This window comes from Heterodontus francisci, chromosome 10 (genome assembly GCF_036365525.1).
Source record: "Heterodontus francisci isolate sHetFra1 chromosome 10, sHetFra1.hap1, whole genome shotgun sequence".
Taxonomy (NCBI): domain Eukaryota; kingdom Metazoa; phylum Chordata; class Chondrichthyes; order Heterodontiformes; family Heterodontidae; genus Heterodontus; species Heterodontus francisci.
Window position 1 is genome coordinate 60,792,228 of NC_090380.1, and position 25,420 is coordinate 60,817,647.

General features: G+C 41.7%; 1 protein-coding gene across 1 annotated transcript in view; it reads left to right on the forward strand.

The window, feature by feature from the left end:
- Positions 1–25,420, forward strand: part of nsun3 (NOP2/Sun RNA methyltransferase 3) — a 70,310-nt gene that overhangs the window by 2,094 nt on the left and 42,796 nt on the right. Inside the window, exons 2-3 of the mRNA XM_068040604.1 lie at positions 3,787–3,902; positions 12,868–13,211. Of these exons, the coding sequence (XP_067896705.1) occupies positions 3,787–3,902; positions 12,868–13,211 (460 nt within the window). The remainder of the gene's footprint in view (positions 1–3,786; positions 3,903–12,867; positions 13,212–25,420) is intronic.

The following is a 25,420-nucleotide window of genomic DNA, read 5'->3' on the forward strand; positions in this document are numbered from 1 at the left end:
AACAAATGCTAAAAAATAGACAGCCAAGGAGTTGTTCAGTGATTAGTGGTATATACTTTAATGCAAGGAATCTAGTGAATAAGACAGTTGAGCTGAGTGCACAGATAGACACTTGGAAGTATGATATCATAGCTATTACTGAAATGTGGCTTGAACAAGGGTAGGAATGGCTGCTCAACATTCCTGGTTACAGGGTTTACAGACAGGATGAACAAAGAGACAAGGGGGTCGCAGTATTGGTTAAAAAAACAGTTACAGCTGTGAGGAAGGATGATATGCTAGAAGGAACACAAAAAAATGAGGCCATATGGGTTGAATTGAAGAACCAAAAAAGGGCAATCACCCTGCTGGGAATATACTATTGACCTGCAAATAGAGGGAGATGGAAGAGCTAAAATGCAGGCAAATTGCGGAGAAGTGCAGAAATGATAGGTTAGTAACAGCAGGGGATTTCAGCTACCCTAATATAAACTCGGATAAGTCAAGTGTAAAAAGGTATAAGGGCACAGAATTCTTAAAATGCATTCAGAGCAACTTTGATAGCAAGTTTGTAGCAAGCCCAACAACAGGAAGGGACAATTCTAGACTTAGTTATAGGGAATGAAGCTGGGCAGGTGGAAGGGGTATGTGATGCAGGGCCCCACCTGCCAAAAATGAGGCACATTAATTTCGCCACATGAACACTGATTTTTAAACTCTTTACTGGAGTAAAGAAAGAACTTGCTTTTTAAAAGAAAGCAACACCAGATCCTTGATTGGAAAGGCATTTGCATATTTACAGACAGTGCTTAAAAGGGACAAAAGATCATTCCTTGATACATTCAATCCACAATAGACTTTTGATTACCAGACGTTGAAGGTGGGGGAACTGGCATTCCAGGTTAACTGCTAAGATGGCCGAATACACAAGCAGATGTGGTCAGACAAGTTTAGTCACATGACTAACTGGCTGTTGGAGTTTTTTTTTTGAACTTGCCACAGAGATTTTGAACTCAGAAAGCTATTTGCTGCTCGGCTGAAAAGAGCCTCTCCAGTCTGCTCTCATCTCTCACCAGCTTTGGAATTCATTGAAGACATATGAACCCCAAGAGAGAAAAGTCTCCTACAGTGAACGAGGTTTAAGAAGAATACTGGGCCCCAACAAAAAGCAAGATCTACCTACAAGCAAAGACTACAGCAAACTTGAAGCCCAATAACAAATACCCCTCTTCAGAGATTGCCTCAAACCTCTTTATTTTTCTTCTGCTCTTTTCTGTCTCTGTTTGCATGTGCATACTGTGTATGCATGCTAGCATGGGGCATGGCGAGTATCCGTAGGCGTTAACCGAATTAGAATTTAAGTTTCATAAATTTTCACTTTTCTTCTTAAAACCTGAGAAAACCTGGTGTGCTTGTTTCTTTGTCTAATAGTTGGAAAGCGGTGAACAAGGATTCACCAAGGGGGAACTAAAAACACAGTGTGGTTAAAACAAAACCCTGTTCCAGTAAGACCAGGTGAAGGCTGAAAGGGAACCCTAGACCTCTTTTTAACCTGGTCGTAACAGGTATCAGTGGGAGAGCATTTTAGTGGTAGTGATCATAATTCAGTTAGATTTAGAGTAGTTATGAAAAAGGATAAAAATAGACCAAGAGTAAAATTTCTCAATTGGGGAAAGGCCAATTTTACTAAGTTGAAATGAAAGTGGACCGGAAACAGCTTCTTGAAGATAGGTTAGTGTTAGAGCAGTGGGAGGCATTGAAGGAGGAGATAAAGAGGATTCACAACAAATATTTTCCCACAAAGAAAAAGTGTGGGATTCCCAAATCTAGACCCCTCTGGATGTCAAAGAGCATACAGACTAGGATAAGACAAAAAAGAAATTTTATGTCAGTTGTCCAAAACTCAATACTACAGAAGCCTAGAGAAGTATAGAAAGTGCAGGGGTGAAATTAAAAAGGAAATTAGGAAAGCAAACAGAGAACACTAAAAAAATATTGGCAAAATAAATCAGGAAAACCCATCTAGGAGAGCAAAATGTAATGGTTAAACTATTATATAAGAGGTTGATGAATGTGGAGTGGAATAATCAGCAAAAGAATGGATCACATTGGATCATTAAGCGTCTGTGATTATTAATGTGGAGAAAGAACAAAGTTTAACACAGAACAACTGTATGAAATCTGTGTGGCATGAACTACAGTGCAGATAGATTTGAAAGGAAACTAGATATCCATGAACATAACTAGTGTAAAACCATATAATAGTTTAGAAATGTACATGAAATTTCCATCCAAGGCTTTGGTAATACAAGACCAATAGGGTATCAATAAAGAGTTGCAGAACAGACTTCCAGTGTGTGTAACATAGGTGAGAAGTTCAGTAATGGAATGGTCATACTGAAAACTATGATGAACATAAATTGGTATAATTTCAAGTTTTTGGATAAATTTAATTAATAGCATCTTCAATAACTTTAGATAAAGTTTAGATATAAGGGCAACTAGGGATATCAACCATCACAAAACTACATTTGATATAATTGTCTATTATAGCTCTTCATTAGAAAAAAGACCAGCTGCTTAGCTGCTAAAAAAATACATAAATTATTGAATTAGTACTTGGCTATATTCTTAAACATACACTTGATATATTTATAGACTTGCCTAGTGATGTGAGTATGACCTTGGATATTAATTCCACCATCTGTCATTTTTAGATACTGTAGAAGTGTAGCACCAATTAATGTTAAGCACCTTCTGTAAGAGCAGCAGAAAAGAACAGGGTTGTAGATATACATATAATTTTTACTTGGGTTTTGCAAAACCATCACTTATGATTGTTAGACAGAAGCTAAGTGAGAAATTTCTCACTTTGCAACATAAGATGAGCAAATAAGCAAGAGTACAACTGCCTGTTAACTTCAAATGCACAATATGCACAAACTGTATATGTGTACATGTACAAGAACCACAGCTTCCCTTGTGGGCAGCAGGCAATATTTTGAGAAATTAGTAGCTGGTGCACAACTGATACACTCGACTTTTCTAGCCATTAAGTTTTAGAAATATTCCTTCTCCCTGCCAATGAGTTCAGCATTTAAAATCATACCACAATCGATATTAGTTTTGTGAGAAAATATTTTTATATAGGGTAGCTTTTAAATGTAATTATCTCTGAATAGTTTTAGTCACACTAGGTGAATAATTTCTCCTCATACTTTATAAAGCAAACCGTGTAGGAATTATTGTAAGTTATTAAATTATTGCAAAGGTATTGGAATGTACTTTGAAAGAAATAAAAACGGTGTTGTGGAAAACATCACACAACCTTTGTTTTTGTAAATCATGAATACCTTTCCTCCCTTTCTCCTGAAGGTCTGCTACATACTAGGGTATGACAGCAGCCTTTCAGTACCTTGTCCAACTGGTCATTCTTCATACATGAGTGTTGGCAGGCAATTTATTTCTTACTTCTCAGGCACCGCACCCCCCTCACCCCCAACAACCCATTGCAACCCCTCCAAAATTGAATAACATTTAGAAGAGAGAACTTGAGCTGCTTTCACAGCTGCTTTAATGTAAACTGTATGTGCACAGTACATGAGGGACATATGAGAATTTGTGGTGCATGCCTACCACTAGACATCTTAATAGTTTCCACTGGATACCAGAGGTTGTATATTATTGGTTACTTTCTAAGTAGTGAAATAACAGGCAAAAAGATGACACCGAGTAAATGACAGATTCATAATGAGCAAACAAAGTTGATGAAAGCAATTAATGTTGTGAATTTTGTTTACTTTTTAGATAATCAAGAAGTCTCATCTCAGACAGAAACCACAGAAACAAATTTGCAAACCTGTTTTGGAACATTTTGATAAAAGATATGGACAAGAACTTGGAGAATTATGGGACAAAGTCAGGTAATTTCCTTCCTCGTAAATTTAATTGAAATAAGACATAAATATTGTAAAATCCATTTACTAAATACAAATAAAGTCATGATTACGTGCCATAGATGTGACCCCAGACTCAATTTAACATCTTGTCTGTAATACAGCACCTCCAGCAATGCAGAACTGTCGGACTAAATTACACACTCTAGAATGGGGCATAAACTCTCAATTTTTTGACAGGCATTAGTGCTACTACTATGCCATGCCTGACATCTCAGGAAAATGTAAAAAATTGTCAACAAATTAAATAATTAAAAGAAGTGGATCTCTTGCAGCATTGCTCATGAGCTGAGATTCAGATAAGACAGTGGGTTTGGCTGTGTAAACAGGGATTCAGGTGGAGCATATAAGTCAGATGGAGTGGAGAACATAGCTGTAATGTGGAGTTAGCATGGGCTTAACCAGCAGAATTACTACTTTTTGTGTTGAAATCTCCGTTATTCTTTCCACCAGTTCCTTGCTATGTCTTTTGTACAGGTGGGATCAAAAATTCAAATCATGAAATGTGTACCCTACGGAGACCTAACGTTCTTCAAATTGGTGGATATTAGACTCAGACTAGACTTTTATGAGACTATCAGAAAGATTGTATCGCTCTGTTCTATGCTAAATGGATGTGATACTTTTGTTAATGAAGGATATTTCACTGGGAATGTGGCTGCCTCATTGGTAAATCTGTGTTGTGTAAGCTTAGAGTATTAATTTTTATCTTTCATGGTAGCAAGATTAGAACATTAAATTTGGCAATATCTGCTCTCCAATCCTCAAATAGCCTTGCACCTTTTAAACACATTTCTGTGATCTGAGAGTATAATGAGTAAAGAAAAAAGATTAATTAAGTTTTGGCAATATAGTCATTAATCTTTTTCAGTACAACTAGTATTATATTACCATAATTTCCATGCTTCACCCTCTGGATCTGCAAATGTACTTTTAGTTTTTGTTTTACTATCCGTTAAGTTTAATGCTGTGTATTACCTGCATTGTTAGACCATTATAATGAGTTTATTTATAGTTTAATTGTAAACTTTACACATTGATCATTTTCGCTTGCTATTGTCTCTGATTGTTAAAAGAATGAAGATGAGTGCTCTGAGGAAATCCTTATGTAGTAAAATATTTCATTCAAGAACCCTGGAAGGGAAAGGGATCACTGTAGTTTGTTCCAAGTTATGGTATACGGAACATATTTGAAATTAGATAAGTAACTAAAGCTAAGTATCTATTTATTCATTCATCATCTTTTTCCCTAGGCTAGGTCCTCACTCAAATCTGTCACTTTATTGAGCTACTCACTAAGGAAGAGTAGCTGAGGTGGTTTCCTGTTGCCACTTCTCAGATTTTATCTTCTGAGTATCTTCTCCTAGGTTGGCTGCAACCAATGGTAAATATCCCCATTGGCCTTTACATTGGTGGTGAACCCACACCCATCAGATGCAAATACTGTTACTGAACATGAGTATTCAGAGCCAAGACTCTGGTCTCTGCTTGTTGGAGCTGTCTGGAGGAAGACCAAACTCAACCCTTCTGACTTAAAGTTGGCAATACTACCTTGGAGCAAGTGATTACTCCATCCAAATGTGATGAATGTTAACCCAGTATTTAGAGTCCATTTTCTAGTCTCCATTCGCTGGAACAGCCTGGAGTAGGACTCGGACCCTTCACCTTCTGAATCGGAAATGGAAATGCTACCTCTGAGCCAAAGGCTCACTTGCTATCTTGTAATTCTAAATTTTCATTCATATTAGTATGCCTGAACTTGAGACGTGACATTTGTATATTTTGGAGATTGCGTCAGGTGATTGCTCTTTCTGCAACCAGTAGCTGATTGGTTGGGCAGCATTGTGAGCACCTGTAACTAATTAGCACAGCAAACTTGTTATATCTGCATCTAATTAGCAATAGTTGACCCAGTTGTGTCTAATTAGCAGAGCGACCAGTCTGCAGGCTCGAGCAGCTGGATTGGCCCATTCCCAGCTCCTCAGCATAGCAGTCAGTGACTGTCCAGGACAAACCTCGGTCACACTTAAAGAGCAGGCCAAAGATCAAGTTGGTTTCTTTCATTGGTTGATTGGGAACTTAATGTGTTTCGGTCTTCCTCAGGAGGAATGTATTTTAATGCGGTATGTTGTGTGAATCCTGACCAGTTCTGTTCTTGTATATTTACTTGCAGATAGTCTAATTTTCTTGTAGGGTGACATTGGGGAAAGTCGAGTCATGTACTGTTAGTTGTGTATATGTAAATGACATTGATGCAAAAATCCAGCATCGCCTGAAATTTGCTGGTGCAGCCTTTGGCCACCTGAGGAAACAAGTGTTTGAAGATTGCAACATCAAAACTGAAAAACAAGCTCATGGTCTACCATGCAGTCGTGATCCCTACCTTGCAATACGGGCTGAAACATGGACAACCTATAGGAGATACCTTTGGAGCACTGGAGTTATTTCATCAATGCTGCCAGCGAAAGATCCTACATATCAAGTGGGAGGACGAGCACACCAACATCATTGTCCTCTCAAGCAGGCACAACAGCATCGAGGCTTTGATTATCCATCATCAGCTCGTTGGGTTGGTCAAATAGTTCGAATGTCAGACACCAGGCTCCCAAAGCAGGCTGTCTTCTTCAATCTCAGTCAGGACAGATGCACCAGAGGAGGGCAAAAGAAGCGCTTCAAGGATGTGCTGAAAGCCAACGTGAAGAAATTAAACATTAACATCAACTCCTGGGAGACCATTGTCCTGGAACAAACCAGATGGAGGCAGAGTCTATGGAAAGGATCCCAGCATTTTGAGACCCAATGACAACAAAATGAAGAGGAAAAGCGAGAGCAGCGGAAAGAACAATCCATGACCCGAACTACTAATACACGACCAGACTTCCCACATGACAACAAATGCCCGACGTGCCTTAAAGTCTGTAGATCTCAAATCGGCCTCATCAACCATCTTCCGACTCACGGAAGACAAGCATACTCGCCTGCGAGGAATAGCCAATAATAATCTATGTAAATGTAATATTGTAAACTTCATCTCAAAACTTTACTTCAAAAGATGAAAAGTTTGAGTTTACATCTATTTCGAAATTCTTTCCAAATTTGTGGCCAGTAAGAATTTAATAATGCATCTGTGTGAAGGTGGGGGAGTTGCTTGAAAACAAATATTATAGTTAAAACCCACCTTGCCCTGAGTACTGACACTGTTGTTCATAATATTGGAATTGTTGAGAGAAAAAAAATAAAATGTACAATGTCATGTGTTGTTCACAGTCTTGGAGCATTCAACTTGCTTCACTGAGTAGCATTGTTGTCTCAGGGCCAGAGGTTGGAACCCGTACCAAGACTTCAGATCCTGGTATCTGTGTGCCTAACGAGGGCTCAAAGCCATGTCTGTTAATTTCTAAGGACTAACTACTGATTAACCACCTGGGGAAGAGGGAGGTAAGCAGGATCTCTTTAAGATTGAAATAAAAGCAAAATACTGTAGATGCTGGAAATCTTAAATAAAAACAGAAAGTGCTGGAAATACTCAACAGGTCAGGCAGCATCTGTGGAGAGAGAAGCAGAGTTAACGTTTCAGGTTTGTGACCTGTGACTGATGAAAGATCACAGACCTGAAACGTTAACTCTACTTCTCTCTCCACAGATGCTGCCTGACCGGTTGGATATTTCCAGCACTTTCTGTTTTTATCTCTTTAAGATTGAGATGGCTCCAAAATTGTGTATATGGTAATGAAAGTTTGAGACTGTTAACTTTTCATGGCAGAATTAGTAGTCAGACACCTGAGCCAGGCAGATTTGTAGTCCACCAGGGCTCTTTGATGATTGACTCATTAATGGTTGTGGAGGGCTAGACCTGTCAATGAGGATGTAATTCTTTATATTTGGCTCCAGATAACCTTGTAAACCAGTGCCCAAATGAATGGGCAATGCTGCAGGAAGCTTATGTGCCTCAGCACTGGTAAACTGTCTCTTTTTAAGCTGGTTATACTCCAGCTGTAGCCCTGAACTCACTTTGGGTTCCTAAGATATGACTTTGCTAACCAATTAAGTTCTCTGTAAGTGGGCTGTATTTCTAAGAGGGGAGAACGTGCAATCCATATTGAGCAAATAGAAACTCTGTGTTTTGCCGTCTCAGTTGCTAGGTTTGGATACTTTTAAAATGTTATTGACCTGCTGGCCTACATCCGAGGGTCTCAAAAGAAGTGGCCAGCATAACGATTTCATAATCAACTCACCCAAGAGTTAAGCTGTACCAATATGCATTTAGTATAGTACATAATCTCTATTTTTTGGTAATTGTGATTTAATTGACATTTTCTATAGCTGGAAAGTACTGGACGTAAGCATTCCAGCAATTCTTTTAGTTTCAGAAGTTTTAGTTCCAGAATTCTGCTTCTTCCTCCTAACCTCCCCTCCCACCCCTGCCTAACAAAAAGTACTGTAGCAGTTTAAATTTTTAGAATTAGAATTAGAACATTACAGCGCAGTACAGGCCCTTCGGCCCTCGATGTTGCGCCGACCTGTGAAACCATCTGACCTACACTATTCCATTTTCATCCATATGTCTATCCAATGACCACTTAAATGCCCTTAAAGTTGGCGAGTCTACTACTGTTGCAGGCAGGGCGTTCCACGCCCCTACTACTCTCTGAGTAAAGAAACTACCTCTAACATCTGTCCTATATCTATCACCCCTCAACTTAAAGCTATGTCCCCTCGTGTTTGCCATCACCATCCGAGGAAAAAGACTCTCACTATCCACCCTATCTAACCCTCTGATTATCTTACATGTCTCTATTAAGTCACCTCTCCTCCTCCTCCTGTCCAACGAAAACAACCTCAAGTCCCTCAGCCTTTCCTCGTAAGACCTTCCCTCCATACCAGGCAACATCCTAGTAAATCTCCTCTGTACCCTTTCCAAAGCTTCCACATCCTTCCTATAATGCGGTGACCAGAACTGCACGCAATACTCCAGGTGCGGTCTCACCAGAGTTTTGTACAGCTGCAGCATGACCTCGTGGCTCCGAAACTCGATCCCCCTACTAATAAAAGCTAACACACCATATGCCTTCTTAACAGCCCTATTAACCTGGGTAGCAACCTTCAGGCATTTATGTACCTGGACACCAAGATCTCTCTGTTCATCTACACTACCAAGAATCTTCCTATTAGCCCAGTACTCTGCATTCCTGTTACTCCTTCCAAAGTGAATCACCTCGCACTTTTCCGCATTAAACTCCATTTGCCATCTCTCAGCCCAGCTCTGCAGCCTATCTATGTCCCTCTGTACCCTACAACATCCTTCGGCACTATCCACAACTCCACTGACCTTCGTGTCATCCGCAAATTTACTAACCCACCCTTCTACACCCTCTTCCAGGTCATTTATAAAAATGACAAACAGCAGTGGCCCCAAAACAGATCCTTGCGGTACACCACTAGTAACTAAACTCCAGGATGAACATTTGCCTTCAACCACCACCCTCTGTCTTCTTTCACCCAGCCAATTTCTGATCCAAAGCTCTAAATCACCTTCAACCCCATACCTCTGTATTTTCTGCAATAGCCTACCGTGGGGAACCTTATCAAACGCCTTACTGAAATCCATATACACCACATCCACTGCTTTACCCTCATCCACCTGTTTGGTCACCTTCTCGAAAAACTCAATAAGGTTTGTGAGGCACGACCTACCCTTCACAAAACCGTGCTGACTATCGCTAATGAACTTATTCTTTTCAAGATGATTATAAATCCTGTCTCTTATAACCTTTTCCAACATTTTACCCACAACCGAAGTAAGGCTCACAGGTATATAATTACCAGGGCTGTCTCTACTCCCCTTCTTGAACAAGGGGACAACATTTGCTATCCTCCAGTCTTCCGGCACTATTCCTGTCGACAATGACAACGTAAAGATCAAGGACAAAGGCTCTGCAATCTCCTCCCTGGCTTCCCAGAGAATCCTAGGATAAATCCCATCTGGCCCAGGGGACTTATCTATTTTCACACTTTCCAAAATTGCTAACACCTCCTCCTTGTGAACCTCAATCCCATCTAGCCTAGTAGTCTGAATCTCAGTATTCTCCTCGACAACATTTTCTTTCTCTACTGTAAATACTGACGAAAAATATTCATTTAACGCTTCCCCTATCTCCTCTGAATCCACACACAACTTCCCACTACTATCCTTGATTGGCCCTAATCTAACTCTAGTCATTCTTTTATTCCTGATATACCTATAGAAAGCCTTAGGGTTTTCCCTGATCCTATCCGCCAATGACTTCTCGTGTCCTCTCCTTGCTCTTCTTAGCTCTCCCTTTAGATCCTTCCTGGCTAGCTTGTAACTCTCAAGCGCCCTAACTGAGCCTTCACGTCTCATCCTAACATAAGCCTTCTTCTTCCTCTTGACAAGCGCTTCAACTTCTTTAGTAAACCACGGCTCCCTCGCTCGACAACTTCCTCCCTGCCTGACAGGTACATACTTATCAAGGACACGCAGTAGCTGCTCCTTGAATAAGCTCCACATTTCGATTGTGCACATCCCCTGCAGTTTCTTTCCCCATCCTACGCATCCTAAATCTTGCCTAATTGCATCATAATTTCCTTTCCCCCAGCTATAATTCTTGCCCTGCGGTATATACCTGTCCCTGCCCATCGCTAAGGTAAACCTAACCGAATTGTGATCACTATCACCAAAGTGCTCACCTACATCTAAATCTAACACCTGGCCGGGTTCATTACCCAGTACCAAATCCAATGTGGCATCGCCTCTGGTTGGCCTGTCTACATACTGTGTCAGAAAACCCTCCTGCACAAACTGACCCATCTAAAGTACTCGAACTATAGTATTTCCAGTCAATATTTGGAAAGTTAAAGTCCCCCATAACAACTACCCTGTTACTCTCGCCCCTGTCGAGAATCATCTTCGCTATCCTTTCCTGTACATCTCTGGAACTATTTGGAGGTCTATAGAAGACTCCCAACAGGGTGACCTCTCCTCTCCTGTTTCTAACCTCGGCCCATACTACCTCAGTAGACGAGTCCTCAAACGTCCTTTCTGCCGCTGTAATACTCTCCTTGATTAACAATGCCACACCCCCCCATCTTTTACCATCTTCTCTGTTCTTACTGAAACATCTAAATCCCGGAACCTGCAACATCCATTCCTGCCCTGCTCTACCCATGTCTCCGAAATGGCCACTACATCGAGATCCCAGGTACCAACCCATGCTGCAAGCTCACCCACCTTATTCCGGATGCTCCTGGCATTGAAGTAGACACACTTTAAACCAAGTTCTTGCTTGCCAGTGCCCTCTTGCGTCCTTGTAACCTTATCCCTGACCTCACTACTCTCAACATCCTGTACACTGGAACTACAATTTAGGTTCCCATTCCCCTGCTGAATTAGTTTAAACCCCCCCGAAGAGCACTAGCAAATCTCCCCCCCAGGATATTGGTACCCCTCTGGTTCATGTGAAGTCCAGCTTGTTTGTAGAGGTCCCACCTACCCCAGAAAGAGCCCCAATTATCCAGGAAACCAAAACCCTCCCTCCTGCACCATCCCTGCAGCCACGTGTTCAACTCCTCTCTCTCCCTATTCCTCACTTCACTATCACGTGGCACGGGCAACAACCCAGAGATAACAACTCTGTTTGTTCTCGCTCTAAGCTTCCACCCTAGCTCCCTGAATTTCTGCCTTAAATCCCCATCTCTCTTCCTACCTATGTCGTTGGTGCCTATGTGGACCACGACTTGGGGCTGCTCCCCCTCCCCCTCCCCCTTAAGGATCCCAAAAACACGATCCGAGACATCACAAACCCTGGCACCTGGGAGGCAACACACCAACCGTGAGTCTCTCTCTCGTTCCCACAGAACATCCTATCTGTTCCCCTAACTATGGAGTCCCCAATGACTAATGCTCTGCTCCTCTTCCCCCTTCCCTTCTGAGCAACAGGGACAGACTCTGTGCCAGAGACCTGTACCCCATTGCTTACCCCTGTTAAGTCGTCCCCCGCAACAGTATCCAAAACGGTATACCTGTTGTTGAGGGAAACGGCCACAGGGGATCCCTGCACTGCCTGCTGGTTCCCTCTCCTTCCCCTGACGGTAACCCATCTACCTACTTCTTTTACCTGAGGTGTGACTACCTCCCCATAACTCCTCTCAATAACCCCCTCCGCCTCCCGAATGATCCGAAGTTCATCCAGCTCCAGCTCCAGTTCCCTAACGCGGTTCTCGAGGAGCTGGAGTTGGGTGCACTTCCCGCAGATGCAGTCAGCAGGGACACTCTTGGCGACCCTTACCTTCCACATTCTGCAGGAGGAACATACAACTGCCTTAACCTCCATTCCCACTATTCTAAATTCCCAACAAATCTACTGAAAAACCCCCCAAAAAAAGTCAAAACTTGTTAGCTTAGCAATCCGACGGACAGAACTTTTTAAATAAAAAGCTTATCTTATCAACACACCAGAGTCCTTTTTTTTGGTTAGAGGAGGAGGGTGGGTGGGAGACACTATACGTGTAGTGTCTCAGGTACAGCCACCGCCCAAATATATAGTTTTTACTTGCCCAGCAGTCCCCTGGTCCTCCGAGAACAAAAGGGAATTAACTTTAACTTACACTGAAATTGACCTCCCAGCTGCAAGTTCGCTCCGTACCTCCGCTTCTGTCAAAGCTGCTGCAACCAAAACTAAGAGAAATTGATTTTAAACCGCCCAAATATATAGTTTTTACTTACCCAGCAGTCCCCTGGTCCTCCGAAAACAAAAGGGAATTAACTTTTAACTTACACTGAAATTGACCTCCCAGCTGCAAGTTCGCTCCGTACCTCCGCTTCTGTCAAAGCTGCTGCAACCAAAACTAAAAGCAAAGTAAAAATTTTACTGATTTAAAAAAAAATCTTTCTCTTTGTTTGGCTGTCTTTCAGAGAGGTGCTCCTCCTTCCTTCCAACTGGCAGTATGCTGTGCTCGTGAACAGGTTCAGTCACTGTGTAACATTTGAACAGCATCTTCAATCAGAGGGATATTACAATTTCCTACAAGATGTTTTACCCTTTTCCCAGCATTCTTTACGATGTTACATCAGCAGTATCCCGTGCCGGTTTCCCAGACTCCAACATCACACAGAAAGGTTAAAAGAGTATTACCTCCTGAATGCAGCCTCTTTGCTGCCTGTCCTTGCATTGGATGTACAAGATGGAGAGTCTGTGTTGGATATGTGTGCTGCTCCTGGAGGGAAAACTGTGGCAATATTGCAATGTGCCATGCCAGGTAATCTTTGCTTTTTTAGGTGATACCCAAACCTCTCTCAATGCTTTCACTTTGCAGAATTGCCATGCTTGCAACTTTCTCTTTTCCCTACTCTTATAGTGTAATTGGCCTCTCCTACTGTAGGTACTTTGGACTCTCTGGGTGTAATGGTTCCATCTATTGATTTATCACTCGTTTGTTCCATTTCAGTGATATTATACATTATGTTTCAGCAATTGAGAAGCAGTTTCCAAAATGTATCAAAAAGAAAGTGATGGTAACTCGGAATTCACGTTGGTGGCTTCACTGCTGGGTGCATTGAACTTGAGGGTATGAGACCATCACGAGTGAATTGTCTCCCACTGCTGGGAGCTTTGGATTGGGTGTGGTATAACTGCAGCCTGGTTTTAAAAAAAGGTGTCCAGGAGCTGTATCCTTATAAATTTACTTATGAATGTACTTTACTGATAGGAGAGAGTTGAGACTCCCACACTGCTTTCTCCTAACATCATATAATTAATTGGTTGTTTTTCTTATTCGTTTGTGGGATGTGGATGTCGCTGGTTAGGCCAGCATTTATTGCCCATCCTTGATTAAAGGTCTGCTCGGGTCTGCAAAAAAAACCCGACCCAAGCCCGACTGAACCACATCCGAGCCCGGCCCGGTCCGGCCCTAGTCCTTCCTTCCATTTTTTCCTGCGCCCAACTCGACCATCAGTTAACTTACCTTCCGTTTTTCACTTACCTGTGATAGAGCGTGTCCGACCTGGCCCGAATGCCAGACCCGGAAGTGCAACCCAACCCGACTCGACCCCGACACATGTCGACGGATCCCATGGGGTTCAGGTCAGGTAGCAGGCCTTTATCCCTGATTGCCCTTGAACTGAGTGGCTTGCTTGGCCATTTCAGAGGGCATTTTTAAGAGTCAACCACATTGCTGTGGGTCTGGAGTTACTTGTAGGGCAGACCAGGTAAGGATGGCAGGTTTCCTTCCCTAAAGGAAATGCTAGTCTTGTGACATTACCACTACGCCACTGCCTCCCCCAATCCATTGTGAAGCAGAACATTGCGTATACTTGCATGCATGTACAGAGCTCCCATATTGCTGAGCTGAGTGCAGCCAGTAGTGGGATCTCAAAATAGTACCCACATTTTAGATTAAATTACTCTATTATTGTGTAGGCCTGAATAATGAGTGAGGATCAAAAAACATGGTGCATGAGCTAAGCAAGCAATCTCTGGGAAAGTTAGTTAGACTAATAGGATGATGATTGCTTACGCTGCTCAGATGGGGTGAAGCCACTCAATAGAGTTAGAGGATTTTCACTATGGAAAGATCTGCTATTTTAACAGGAACAGTTCACTGTTTGCATACAGTTTCTTCTTTGCATGGTTTTTGGGAAGCAGGTTAAAGTGCATTGAAATAGGCTTGAATTATATTTTTGAGATAAGTATATAAAAATGCAAAAAAGATTTTACAGTGATAACACACCATTTAACAAAAAATCCTTTTCTAACAAATCTATTCATGGGGCACTGGCACCAGCACGGAGGAAAGAGGGAACTGTACAGTTGGGACGGGCTTTACTGGATCCGCACTGGGGCCAATGACGTGGTGAATCGTATAACTCGGGCTGTCGAGGGGGCTTTAAACTAAATAGTTGGGGTTGTGGGGGGTGGTGGGTGAGGGTTCACGTTAGGGAGATTTAGAAAGTTAACGTGAAAGGACAAGGTAATTGTGCAGCGCAGTGATACGAGTAATGAAACCAGAGTGTGACAGGAAGGGACATTAAACCATAAGAATGCACTGGCAAATAGGGTCAGATTAGGGACAAATCGTAAAAAGACAGAATTAAAGGCTCTTTATCTGAATGCATGCAGCATTCATAACAATATGGAAGAATTGATAGCACAAATAGAAATACATGATTATAATAGTTATTACAGAGACATGGTTGCAGAGCGACCAAGGCTGGGAATTGAATATTCAAGGGTATTTGGCATTGCAGAAGGATAGGAAGAAAGGAAAAGGAGGCGGGGTAGCTCTGTTAATAAGGGATGAGATCAGTACAGTAGTGAGATATGATCTTGGCTCAGAAGTTCAAGATGTAGAATCAGTTTGGGTGGAGACAATAAATAGCAAGGGAAAGAAATCACTGTTGGGAGTAGTTTATAGCCCCCCCCCCCCCCCCCCCAACAGTAGAGTCATAGAGTTATACAGCACAGAAACAGGCCCTTCAGCCCATCGTGTCCATGCCGGCCACCTATCCTAGTCCCATTTTCCAGCACTTAGCCCATAGCCTTGTATACTATGACATTTCAAGTGCTCATCTAAATACTTCTTAAATGTTATGAGAACCCCTGTCTCTACCACCCCTTCAGGCAGTGTGTTCCAGATTTCAACCACCCTCTGGGTGAAAAAGTGTTTCCTCAAATCCCCTCTAAACCTCCTGTCCCTTACCTTAAATCTATGCCTTCTGGTTATTGACACCTCTGCCAAGGGAAAAGGTTTCTTCCTATCTCCCCTATCTATGCCCCTCATAATTTTGTATACCTCAATCAGGTCTGTCCTCAGCCTTCTCTGCTCTAAGGAAAGCAACCCTAGCCTATCCAGTCTCTCTGCATAGCTGAACATCTCCAGCCCAGGCAACATCCTGGTGAATCTCCTCTGCAGCCTCTCCAGTGCAATCACATTCTTCCTATAGTGTGGCGACCAGTAGCTGCATTGTAGGACAGAGTATAAATCAAGAAATAATGGGGACATGTAAGAAAGGTACTGCAATAATCGTGGGAAATTTTAATCTTCAAATCGATTGGACAAATCAAATTGGCAAAGGTAACCTTGAGTCAGTTCCGAAGAAGGGTCACTGACCCGAAACGTTAACTCTACTTCTCTTTTCACAGATGCTGCCAGACCTGCTGAGTGGATCCAGCATTTCTTGTTTTTATTTCAGATTTCCAGCATCCGCAGTATTTTGCTTTTATTATAACCTTGAGGATGAGTTCATAGAGTGCATTTGGGATAGTTTCTTAGAATAATACTTCTGGAACCAACCAGGGAACAGGCTATTTTAGACTTGGTAATGTGTAATGAAACAGGATTAACTAATAATCTTATAGTAAAGAATCCCCTAGGCAAGAGTGATCATAACATTATTGAATTACACATTCAGTTTGAGGGTGAAAAACCTGGGTCCGAAACTGGTGTCTTAATTAAAGGCAATTACAAGGGTATTGTTACAAACCGGTTAAAAACCGTTGTCTTTTAATCGAATTCCCAGTTGTTACTGAAAAACAAATGCCACAAGATTTCATGTTTTAAACAAAAAACTTTACTGTACAAGGGTTAAACAAAACGAAACACTACTAACTTAACTACAGTTTGGCAACACGTATATTTTAAACTTAAAATCTTAACAGACGTGAAGATATATACTTCAAACTCTAAATCTCAACAGAACACTCCAAAAATTCCCCCTAAATGTTGCAGGATCTTGACAGTTTATTCACTTCTCCTGGGACCAATCCAAAGTATACCACAGCTCTTAGGAATTCACTTCAATTTCCTTAATTTTTTAGCTATCTTCTGATATGCACCACCGCAATGACTGCATGTTCAAACATGATTGTAATCTCTTTCTTGGTCTTCTTTGATGTGCCTCAGACCTTTCTCTGTGTTTTCTCAGTGGTCCTATGTTTGGTGTGTTTCTCTGGTGAAACACCTTTTTGTGCCATTCACGGATTCTGTTGACGATCCTGACTTGGCCTCGGGATTCTTATGTTATTTGCCTCTTTCCCTTCTGACACTTTGGCTTGTCTTTCACTGGCTTCTCGCATTCTGCAATATTGAGTAACCTTTGCATGTTTAACGATTCACCCTCTCTAAGAGCTTGCCTTCTTAGTCTTGGTGATTGGCAGGTCATAATGATCTGGGAAATTTCATTGTCCATATCTGTGAAGTTGCAGTTCTGGCTCAGACTGCTGAGTCTTGTCACGTAGTCAAAGGTCTTGCACTTATCTTGTTAAGCTTGCCAAAGGACATAAATTTCATAGTATGGATTTGCCCTCAGTTGAAAATATCTTGTTAGAGCATTCTTCGCTGCGTTGTAATCAATCGTTGGCTCCAGTGTCTGAATGTATCGAAGATATTGCCAACCTTTGGTCCAGCAAAGCTTAGGAGTAACACCCTCTTTCTTCGGGATGTATTGATATCGAGTGCCACCTTTAGACATTTGAATTCTGCTCGCCATTTGCTTGAGTGTATCCCTGGGTTGCTGTCCATCTTTGTAAAGGCTGGAAAGATTTACAGTTGTTGTGCATACATGGTGATTGATTTTGCTTAAATCTGGAACAAAACTTTTTTTCCTGTTCCAGCCAAGGTTTTCTCTGCATTCTGGTCTATATTTTCTCTCTGATCCAGTCCTGGTTTTCTCTCGACTCTTCTTTTTCTGTGTTTGTTTTCTGCCCTTGGATCCTTCTGTGTCTCCTCTTTTTTCCTTCTTGCTGCCAGAATATGTAGTGTTATGCTGTATTCTTAAATCTTCATTAAAGATAGACAAAGGCTTTATATTTGGATTCAACACTAACACTATTTATTTTCTTATCTACTTTGCATGATCTCCAGTCCAGGTCTTTTCCACACTGGTGTGTGTGTCTGCTCTCTGCAAGCCATGTGCTGAGTGTGTTTCTCAAAATGGGCGTCTCCTCCTTATATGTGTCTGATGATGTCATCAGTGGCCTGGTCTCTTAAATGTACGGTTTCTTAAAGGTGAAGTTGCCATAACACTACATTACAGAGGGAAATAGAAAGCAGGAAACTATAGGCCAGTTAGCCTAACATCTGTCATTGAGAAAATGCTGAAATCCATTATTAAGGAAGTAGTAACAGGACATTTAGCAAATAATAATACTATCAAGCACAGTCAACATGGTTTTGTGAAAGGAAAATCGTGTTTGACAAATTTATTAGAGTTCTTTGAGAATGTAACAAGTAGGGTGGACAAAGGGGAACCAGTAAATGTAATGTATTTGGATTTCCAAAAGGTATTCGATAAGGTGCCACATAAAAGGTTACTTCATAAGATAAGAGCTCATGGTGTTGGGGGGAATAAATTAGCATGGATAGAGGATTGACTAACTAATAGGAAACAGAGAGTTGGGATAAATGGGTCATTTTCGGGTTGGCAAACTGTAACTAGTGGGATGCCACAGGGGTTAGTGCTGGAGCCTCAACTATTTACAATCTATATTAATTACAAAGATAGGTAGGAAAGCAATTTGTGAGGAGGACACAAATGGCCAGATTTTTGTCTTTGGGTCAGGACTCCGACGACCAGATTATTTCCTGTGTTAACCCTGCGGCACTATTTTTAAATGCTATATAAGTAATTGGCCTGTGGGCGAATCCTGCGCCCAATTACAGGCACTGCAAACATTATGGAGGCAAGAACGGGGAATTGAATGCAATTTTTAAAGGCAAGCAGCTGCTATCGCCAGGCTTGCCGTTGCCCATACTAATGAGTCACCAGGGATCTCAGAGGGCCGATGTGGGCTTGAGAACGCATCCCCTTACAGCCCTCTTGCTGTGCTCCTCTGACCTCCTGCTGTCCAGGAGGTTGCATCTGCAGCAGCTCATCCAGGATGCTCTGTCTAATGTCAGAGAGGCCTGTTCCCATCTGACTTCCCTCAGCTGGGCTTTGTGTGTTTACCAGGTCTTCCCCTGCCAACCCCAGCTGCCACAGTGATGCCAGTGGTCTCACTTCCCTCTCCGCCTTCCTGCCACTCTCCATTGTGAGATTAAACTCTTCTAGCTGCAGCAGTAGCCACACTGAAACTCATCTGAAGCAGCTAAGTTTCATTTGCTGCCTATGAATTAATTTAATCAGCATTTCCCATAGCTGTTATGGCTCCACACACTGTTCATGACTTTAGAACCCTGTTGTATTCCCCCCCATGGCACCTTCCATGTTCCTGGCCTTTAAAAATTGCTCACTGATACTAACAAGCCTGTAACTGAACTCTTAATGAGCTCAACAGGCACTTAATTGGAGGCGAGCATCCGACCCGTTCCCTCCCTGCTGGTGGCACTTTGAAAGTTGCATCATGTTCCGGAGGTGGCGGGACCCAGTGCCAACCTCCAAGAGCACATTATTCAAATCGCAGTTGCAGCTGTTCCTGCACTTGGTGGGGTTGGAAACTCTGGCCCAAAGGATCAGCAAAGGGATATAGATAGTTTAAGTGAGCAGGCAAAAATTTTGTAGATGGTGTATAATGTGGGAAAATATGAGGTTTCTACTTTGGCTGGAAGAAGAGAAAAGCATAATATTATATAAGTGGAGAGAGACTGCAGAATGTTGCGGTACAAAGGGATATGGTTGTCCTTGTACATGAATCACAAAATGTCAGCATGCAGGCAGACCAAGTAATTAGGAAGGTAAATGGAATGTTGGCATTTATTGCAAGGGGGATTGATTGTAAAAGTAGGGAAATCTTGCTACAACTATACAGGGCATTGGTGAGACAGTTGGTGCGTACAGTTTTAAGGAGGAACATAATTGCTTTGGAGGCGGTTCAGAGAAGGTTCACTAAGTTGATTCCTGGGATGAAGGGGTTGTCTTATGAGGAAAGGCTGAGCAGGTTGAGCCTATACTCATTGGAATTTAGAAGAATGAGAGGTGATCTTATTGAAACATATAAGATTCTGAGCAGTTTGGATGAGGTAGATGCTGAGAAGATGTTTCCCATCATGGGAGAATCTAGAACTAGGGGGCACAGTTTCAAAATAAGGGGTCATCCTTTTGAGACAGAGATGAGGAGGAATTTCTTCTCTGAGGTTCGTTAATCTTTGGAATTCTCTACCCCAGAGAACAGTGAAGGCTAGGTCATTGAATATATTCAAGGCTGAGTTAGACAGATTTTTGATTTACAAGGGGGTCAAGAGTTATGGGGGGCAGGCGGGAATGTGGAGTTAAGGCCACAATCAGATCAGCCACGATCTTATTGAATGGTAGAGATGGCTCGAGAGGCCAAACGGACCATGACTGCTTCTGTTTCTTATGTTCTGATATAAGGGTGTTTGTAAGGACAAACCAGCTAGTAATAAAATCAAGAACTGCTGAAAATACTCAACAGGTCCGGCAGCATCTGTGGAGAGAGAAACAGAGTTAATGTTTCAGGACAGTGACCTTTCATTAGAATTGGCAAAGATTAGAAATGCAGTAGGTTTTAAGCAAATAAAGTGGGGTTGGGGCAAGAGATAACAAAAGGGAAGGTGTTGATAGGACAGGGTCACAGAGAATAACTGACTAGAAGGTCATGGAGCAAAGCAAACAGTATGTTAATGGTGTGCTGAAAGACAAAGCGTTTGTGCAGAGAGGGTGTTAATTGACAGAAAAATGAACAGCACTGGCCCAAAGCACAAACATGAAAAAAACAACAGTGGGCAGGCACATGGTTAAATAAAAAAAGAATGATGAAACAAACTAAAATAAAATAGACAAATAAAAAATAACTAAAAATAAAAAGGGGGGCCCGTCATGCTCTGAAATTATTGAACTCACTGTTCAGTCCGGCAGGCTGTAGCTTGCCTGATTGGTAAATGAGATGCTGTTCCTCGGGCTTGCATTGATGTTCACTGGAACACTGCAGCAAGCCCAGGACAGAGATGTGGGCATGAGAGCAGAGGGGTGTATTGAAATGGCAAGCAACCGGAGGCTTGGGGGTCATGCTTTCGGATTGAGTGGAGGTGTTCCGCAAAGCGGTCGCCCAATCTCTGTTTGGTCTCCCCAATGAGGAGACCACATTGTGAGTGGCGAATACTGTATACTAGATTGAAAGAAGTACAAGTAAACCAGCTAGCAATGTTGATGCAGAAATGGACTTTGAAGCAGAATCTTAAATAATGAGACAAATGAGCTAATAACATTAAAAAGATCATCATTCACTGGGATGAAATAATTAGAAATTGCCAAAGCAATCAACAGTGAGTTTAGTCTGACTGCAACAGAAAAAGTTTCATTAAATCAAGGAAATACTCATTTAAATGGACATAAATGAGCCTCAGTGACAAATGTAGCTGACTATTTATTAACTTTAGACAAATTTTAACTGCAAAAAACCCTGTCTGTAACCTGCTCTTCCACAGGATCATTGTGGTTATGTCCATATATAGTTATATAGTTATATATTTCATGTCGCAAACGCGACATGAAATCGTGTGACATTGATCACAAGTCGTGGGAGTCAGTTGCCAGCATTCGCCAGAGCTGGCGGGCATCCATAAAGACAGGGCTAAATTGTGGCGAGTCGAAGAGACTTAGTAGTTGGCAGGAAAAAAGACAGAGGCGCAAGGGGAGAGCCAACTGTGCAACAGCCCCGACAAACAAATTTCTCTGCAGCACCGGTGGAAGAGCCTGTCACTCCAGAATTGGCCTTTATAGCCACTCCAGGCGCTACTTCACAAACCACTGACCACCTCCAGGCGCGTATCCATTGTCTCTCGAGATAAGGAGGCCCAAAAGAAAGAAGTTATATAGTACATATGAATGCAGATTTAATTCTTTGGGATAGAAGAGAATTCTATGTCTTCACAAAAATTGCATATCAATAAAAAGTTAGATCTTTACATATACAAGCAATCTAAATGGGGTACTGGCCCGGATTTCGCAATCAGCAGTGAACGAATGTGTGTTGGGAGTCTGAAATAGCACAATGTCCTCTACAGGGGATCTAGGATCTGTGTGACAGGGCAAAGAACAGCATGCCTCTTCAACTAGTCCGATCGCAAAATCCTTACTAAGGCATCCAAAGTCTAAGCCAGGAAGCATAAGTTAGAATATGTAAAATCATGTACAGGAAGCAAAATAAAGAGAGGGAAAAATTGGGATTAAGAGATAGTGATAAACAGGACAAAGAAAAAGTGAAAAAGAAATGTTTCTTTTTAATTTAAAAAAAATCCAACGGTAATTAAATTCTTAAGGAATAAGACTTCACGCTTGTAAAATAAATTTTCAGTGCCAGAGAGGTAGCTTGGCAGTAATTAAGTCTTAGCACGCTTTTAAAAATTCACTTGCACTTGAACAGACAAACCGTAACTTTTTCTGGCATGTTCGGCGGCTTTCTAATCGGTAAGAACTGCAGCTTCACGCCCTCCAGGTGTGTGAATGCCAAATCTCTTGGCTAGGTACTGGTGTAGTGAAGCTTCAGGAGTAGCTGGGAAACTCAGATAGCAGTTTCTGCATTTAACTGCATTAGTGCACTCTAGAAGTTGTTGTCTGATTTACTGTTTAATAATAGCGAACGCTGATAATTTCACCATCATTTCTACTACAAAATCGGGGTCATTATGTTTGAATACAAATCTCGATATTGGAATGGATGTAGCACTGATAGGGAGGTGGTGGTGTAGTGGTAATGTCACAGGACGAGTAACCTAGAATGCAGGCTAATACTCTGAGGACATGGTTTCGAATGCCACCACAGCAGATGATGAAATTTAAATTTAATTAATAAATCTGGAATGAAAAAAAGCTAGTCTAATGATGACCATGAAACCATTGTCGATTGTTGTCGAAACCCATCAGGTTCATGAATATCCTTCAGGGAAGGAAATCTGCCATCCTCACCTGGTCTGGCCTACATGCAATTCCAGACCTCCAGCAATGTGGTTAACTCTTAAAATGCCCTCTGAAATGGCCTAGCAAGCCACTCAGTTTAAGGACAATTAGGGATGGGCAATAAATGCTGGCCTAGCCAGTGACACCCATATCCCACAAATTAAAAAAAAAAATCCCATTCCAAAATAGATTCTACATGTTTCTGTAGCTTTTATTGAGGTTTTAGAGCAAATTAAGTTCTGTCTGATTTTTTTGCAAAACTGAAATCAAGCACCAAACACATTGGCTGTTTAAAAAAGGAGTTATGACCAATGTTCTCACTAAGCTGTGCAGGTGCATGACCGCACAGCAGCCTGAAAGGTACCACACAGGCCTTGTTCAGTGATAAATAAGGTGTGTGCATGACAGCACAACAAATTTTGAAGAGACTGTGCACTGAAAAACAATGGGCAGTGCATAAATTTTAAAACAAACATTGATTATGATTCTTGTATGATAAAAGCTTTTAATGCTTGTAAATAAAATATAAAAATACTGGAAGAATTGTGATTTGATGGTACAATTGAACTTTTTCCATCCACCTCTGGCACGTGGGTTCAGTATCAGCCCAGTTTGCCTTAATGGATATAGATCTACAACAAAGAAAATGACTATAATATGGTATAAATTGGAAATTTGGCTTAAACTATAAGGATGACTGGAGTGGGCAGTAGACTGTGACTAATTCTCTACTTCCTTCCAGCTATGCCAGTTCAAGAGAAACATAGGTAAAGGATTGGAAGGGGACAAAAACAAAAGAGAGGAAAAAATACTTAAGTATTAATTTTAAAAAGGGCATTGGCAATTTCAATGAATGTGTATCTGGCTATCTACAGTAACAACCAGACATATAGCTCAATTTAATATTTTAAATGTACAGTAGCTGGTTTCTACAAAAAACGTAGGGCAATAGTGTAGACTAACTACTTGCATTTATATAGTGCCTTTAACATTGGAAAATGTTTCAAGGTGCTGAAGTGTTAATCATAGAATAACAGCTTTCTGGGCATTGCACTGCATGTTAGAACAATATCCACAGTATAGTGGAGTCAGACAGATATTGCTTTGATCGCTACCCTATTCAAATCTTGTCAAATCTAGCAAAATTGTGTTGAGCGCAGCTTACACTGTATCCCTGTAGGAAAGAGAAAACTCATGTTGAAACGGTACCTAGTGCTTCCTTGCAGCTCCATGCAGGCTTGTCCATTCCCATGACAGCAAAGGCATTAAGGACAGGTGGACTGAAGAACAGGAGATAATTTATCTTGAAAAAATGTTGCATTGAGAAAAGAAGCATTTTTTTATGCTTTAAAGAATTAGGTGAAGATAAGAGTTTAAATAATCAGTTACAGTACAGTGGGTCGATGCAAATTCATATATCTGCAATATATCTGTTAGCTATGTATATATAGTTCATGCCAGATTAAAACTGAGAGTTGTGTATACCTCAGTGGCATCTCTTGAGTTGATATTATAGGAAAATCACTGTGTGAACCAGGTAAATTTTATGCCCAACTTGTGAAAGCCTGTATTTCAGAACAGTATAGCTGTTTTGGTAATTGAATTAGAATTAGAACATTACAGCGCAGTACAGGCCCTTCAGCCCTCGATGTTGCGCCGACCTGTGAAACCATCTGACCTACACTATTCCATTTTCATCCATATGTCTATCCAATGACCACTTAAATGCCCTTAAAGTTGGCGAGTCTACTACTGTTGCAGGCAGGGCGTTCCACGCCCCTACTACTCTCTGAGTAAAGAAACTACCTCTGACATCTGTCCTATATCTATCACCCCTCAACTTAAAGCTATGTCCCCTCGTATTTGCCATCACCATCCGAGGAAAAAGACTCTCACTATCCACCCTATCTAACCCTCTGATTATCTTATATGTCTCTATTAAGTCACCTCTCCTCCTCCTTCTCTCCAATGAAAACAACCTCAAGTCCCTCAGCCTTTCCTCGTAAGACCTTCCCTCCATACCAGGCAACATCCTAGTAAATCTCCTCTGCACCCTTTCCATAACTTCCACATCCTTCCTATAATGCGGTGACCAGAACTGCACGCAATACTCCAGGTGCGGTCTCACCAGAGTTTTGTACAGCTGCAGCATGACCTCGTGGCTCCGAAACTCGATCCCCCTACTAATAAAAGCTAACACACCATATGCCTTCTTAACAGCCCTATTAACCTGGGTAGCAACCTTCAGGCATTTATGCACCTGGACACCAAGATCTCTCTGTTCATCTACACTACCAAGAATCTTCCCATTAGCCCAGTACTCTGCATTCCTGTTACTCCTTCCAAAGTGAATCACCTCGCACTTTTCCGCATTAAACTCCATTTGCCATCTCTCAGCCCAGCTCTGCAGCCTATCTATGTCCCTCTGTACCCTACAACATCCTTCGGCACTATCCACAACTCCACCGACTTTCGTGTTAGCCGCAAATTTACTAACCCACCCTTCTACACCCTCTTCCAGGTCATTTATAAAAATGACAAACAGCAGTGGCCCCAAAACAGATCCTTGCGGTACACCACTAGTAACTAAACTCCAGGATGAACATTTGCCATCAAC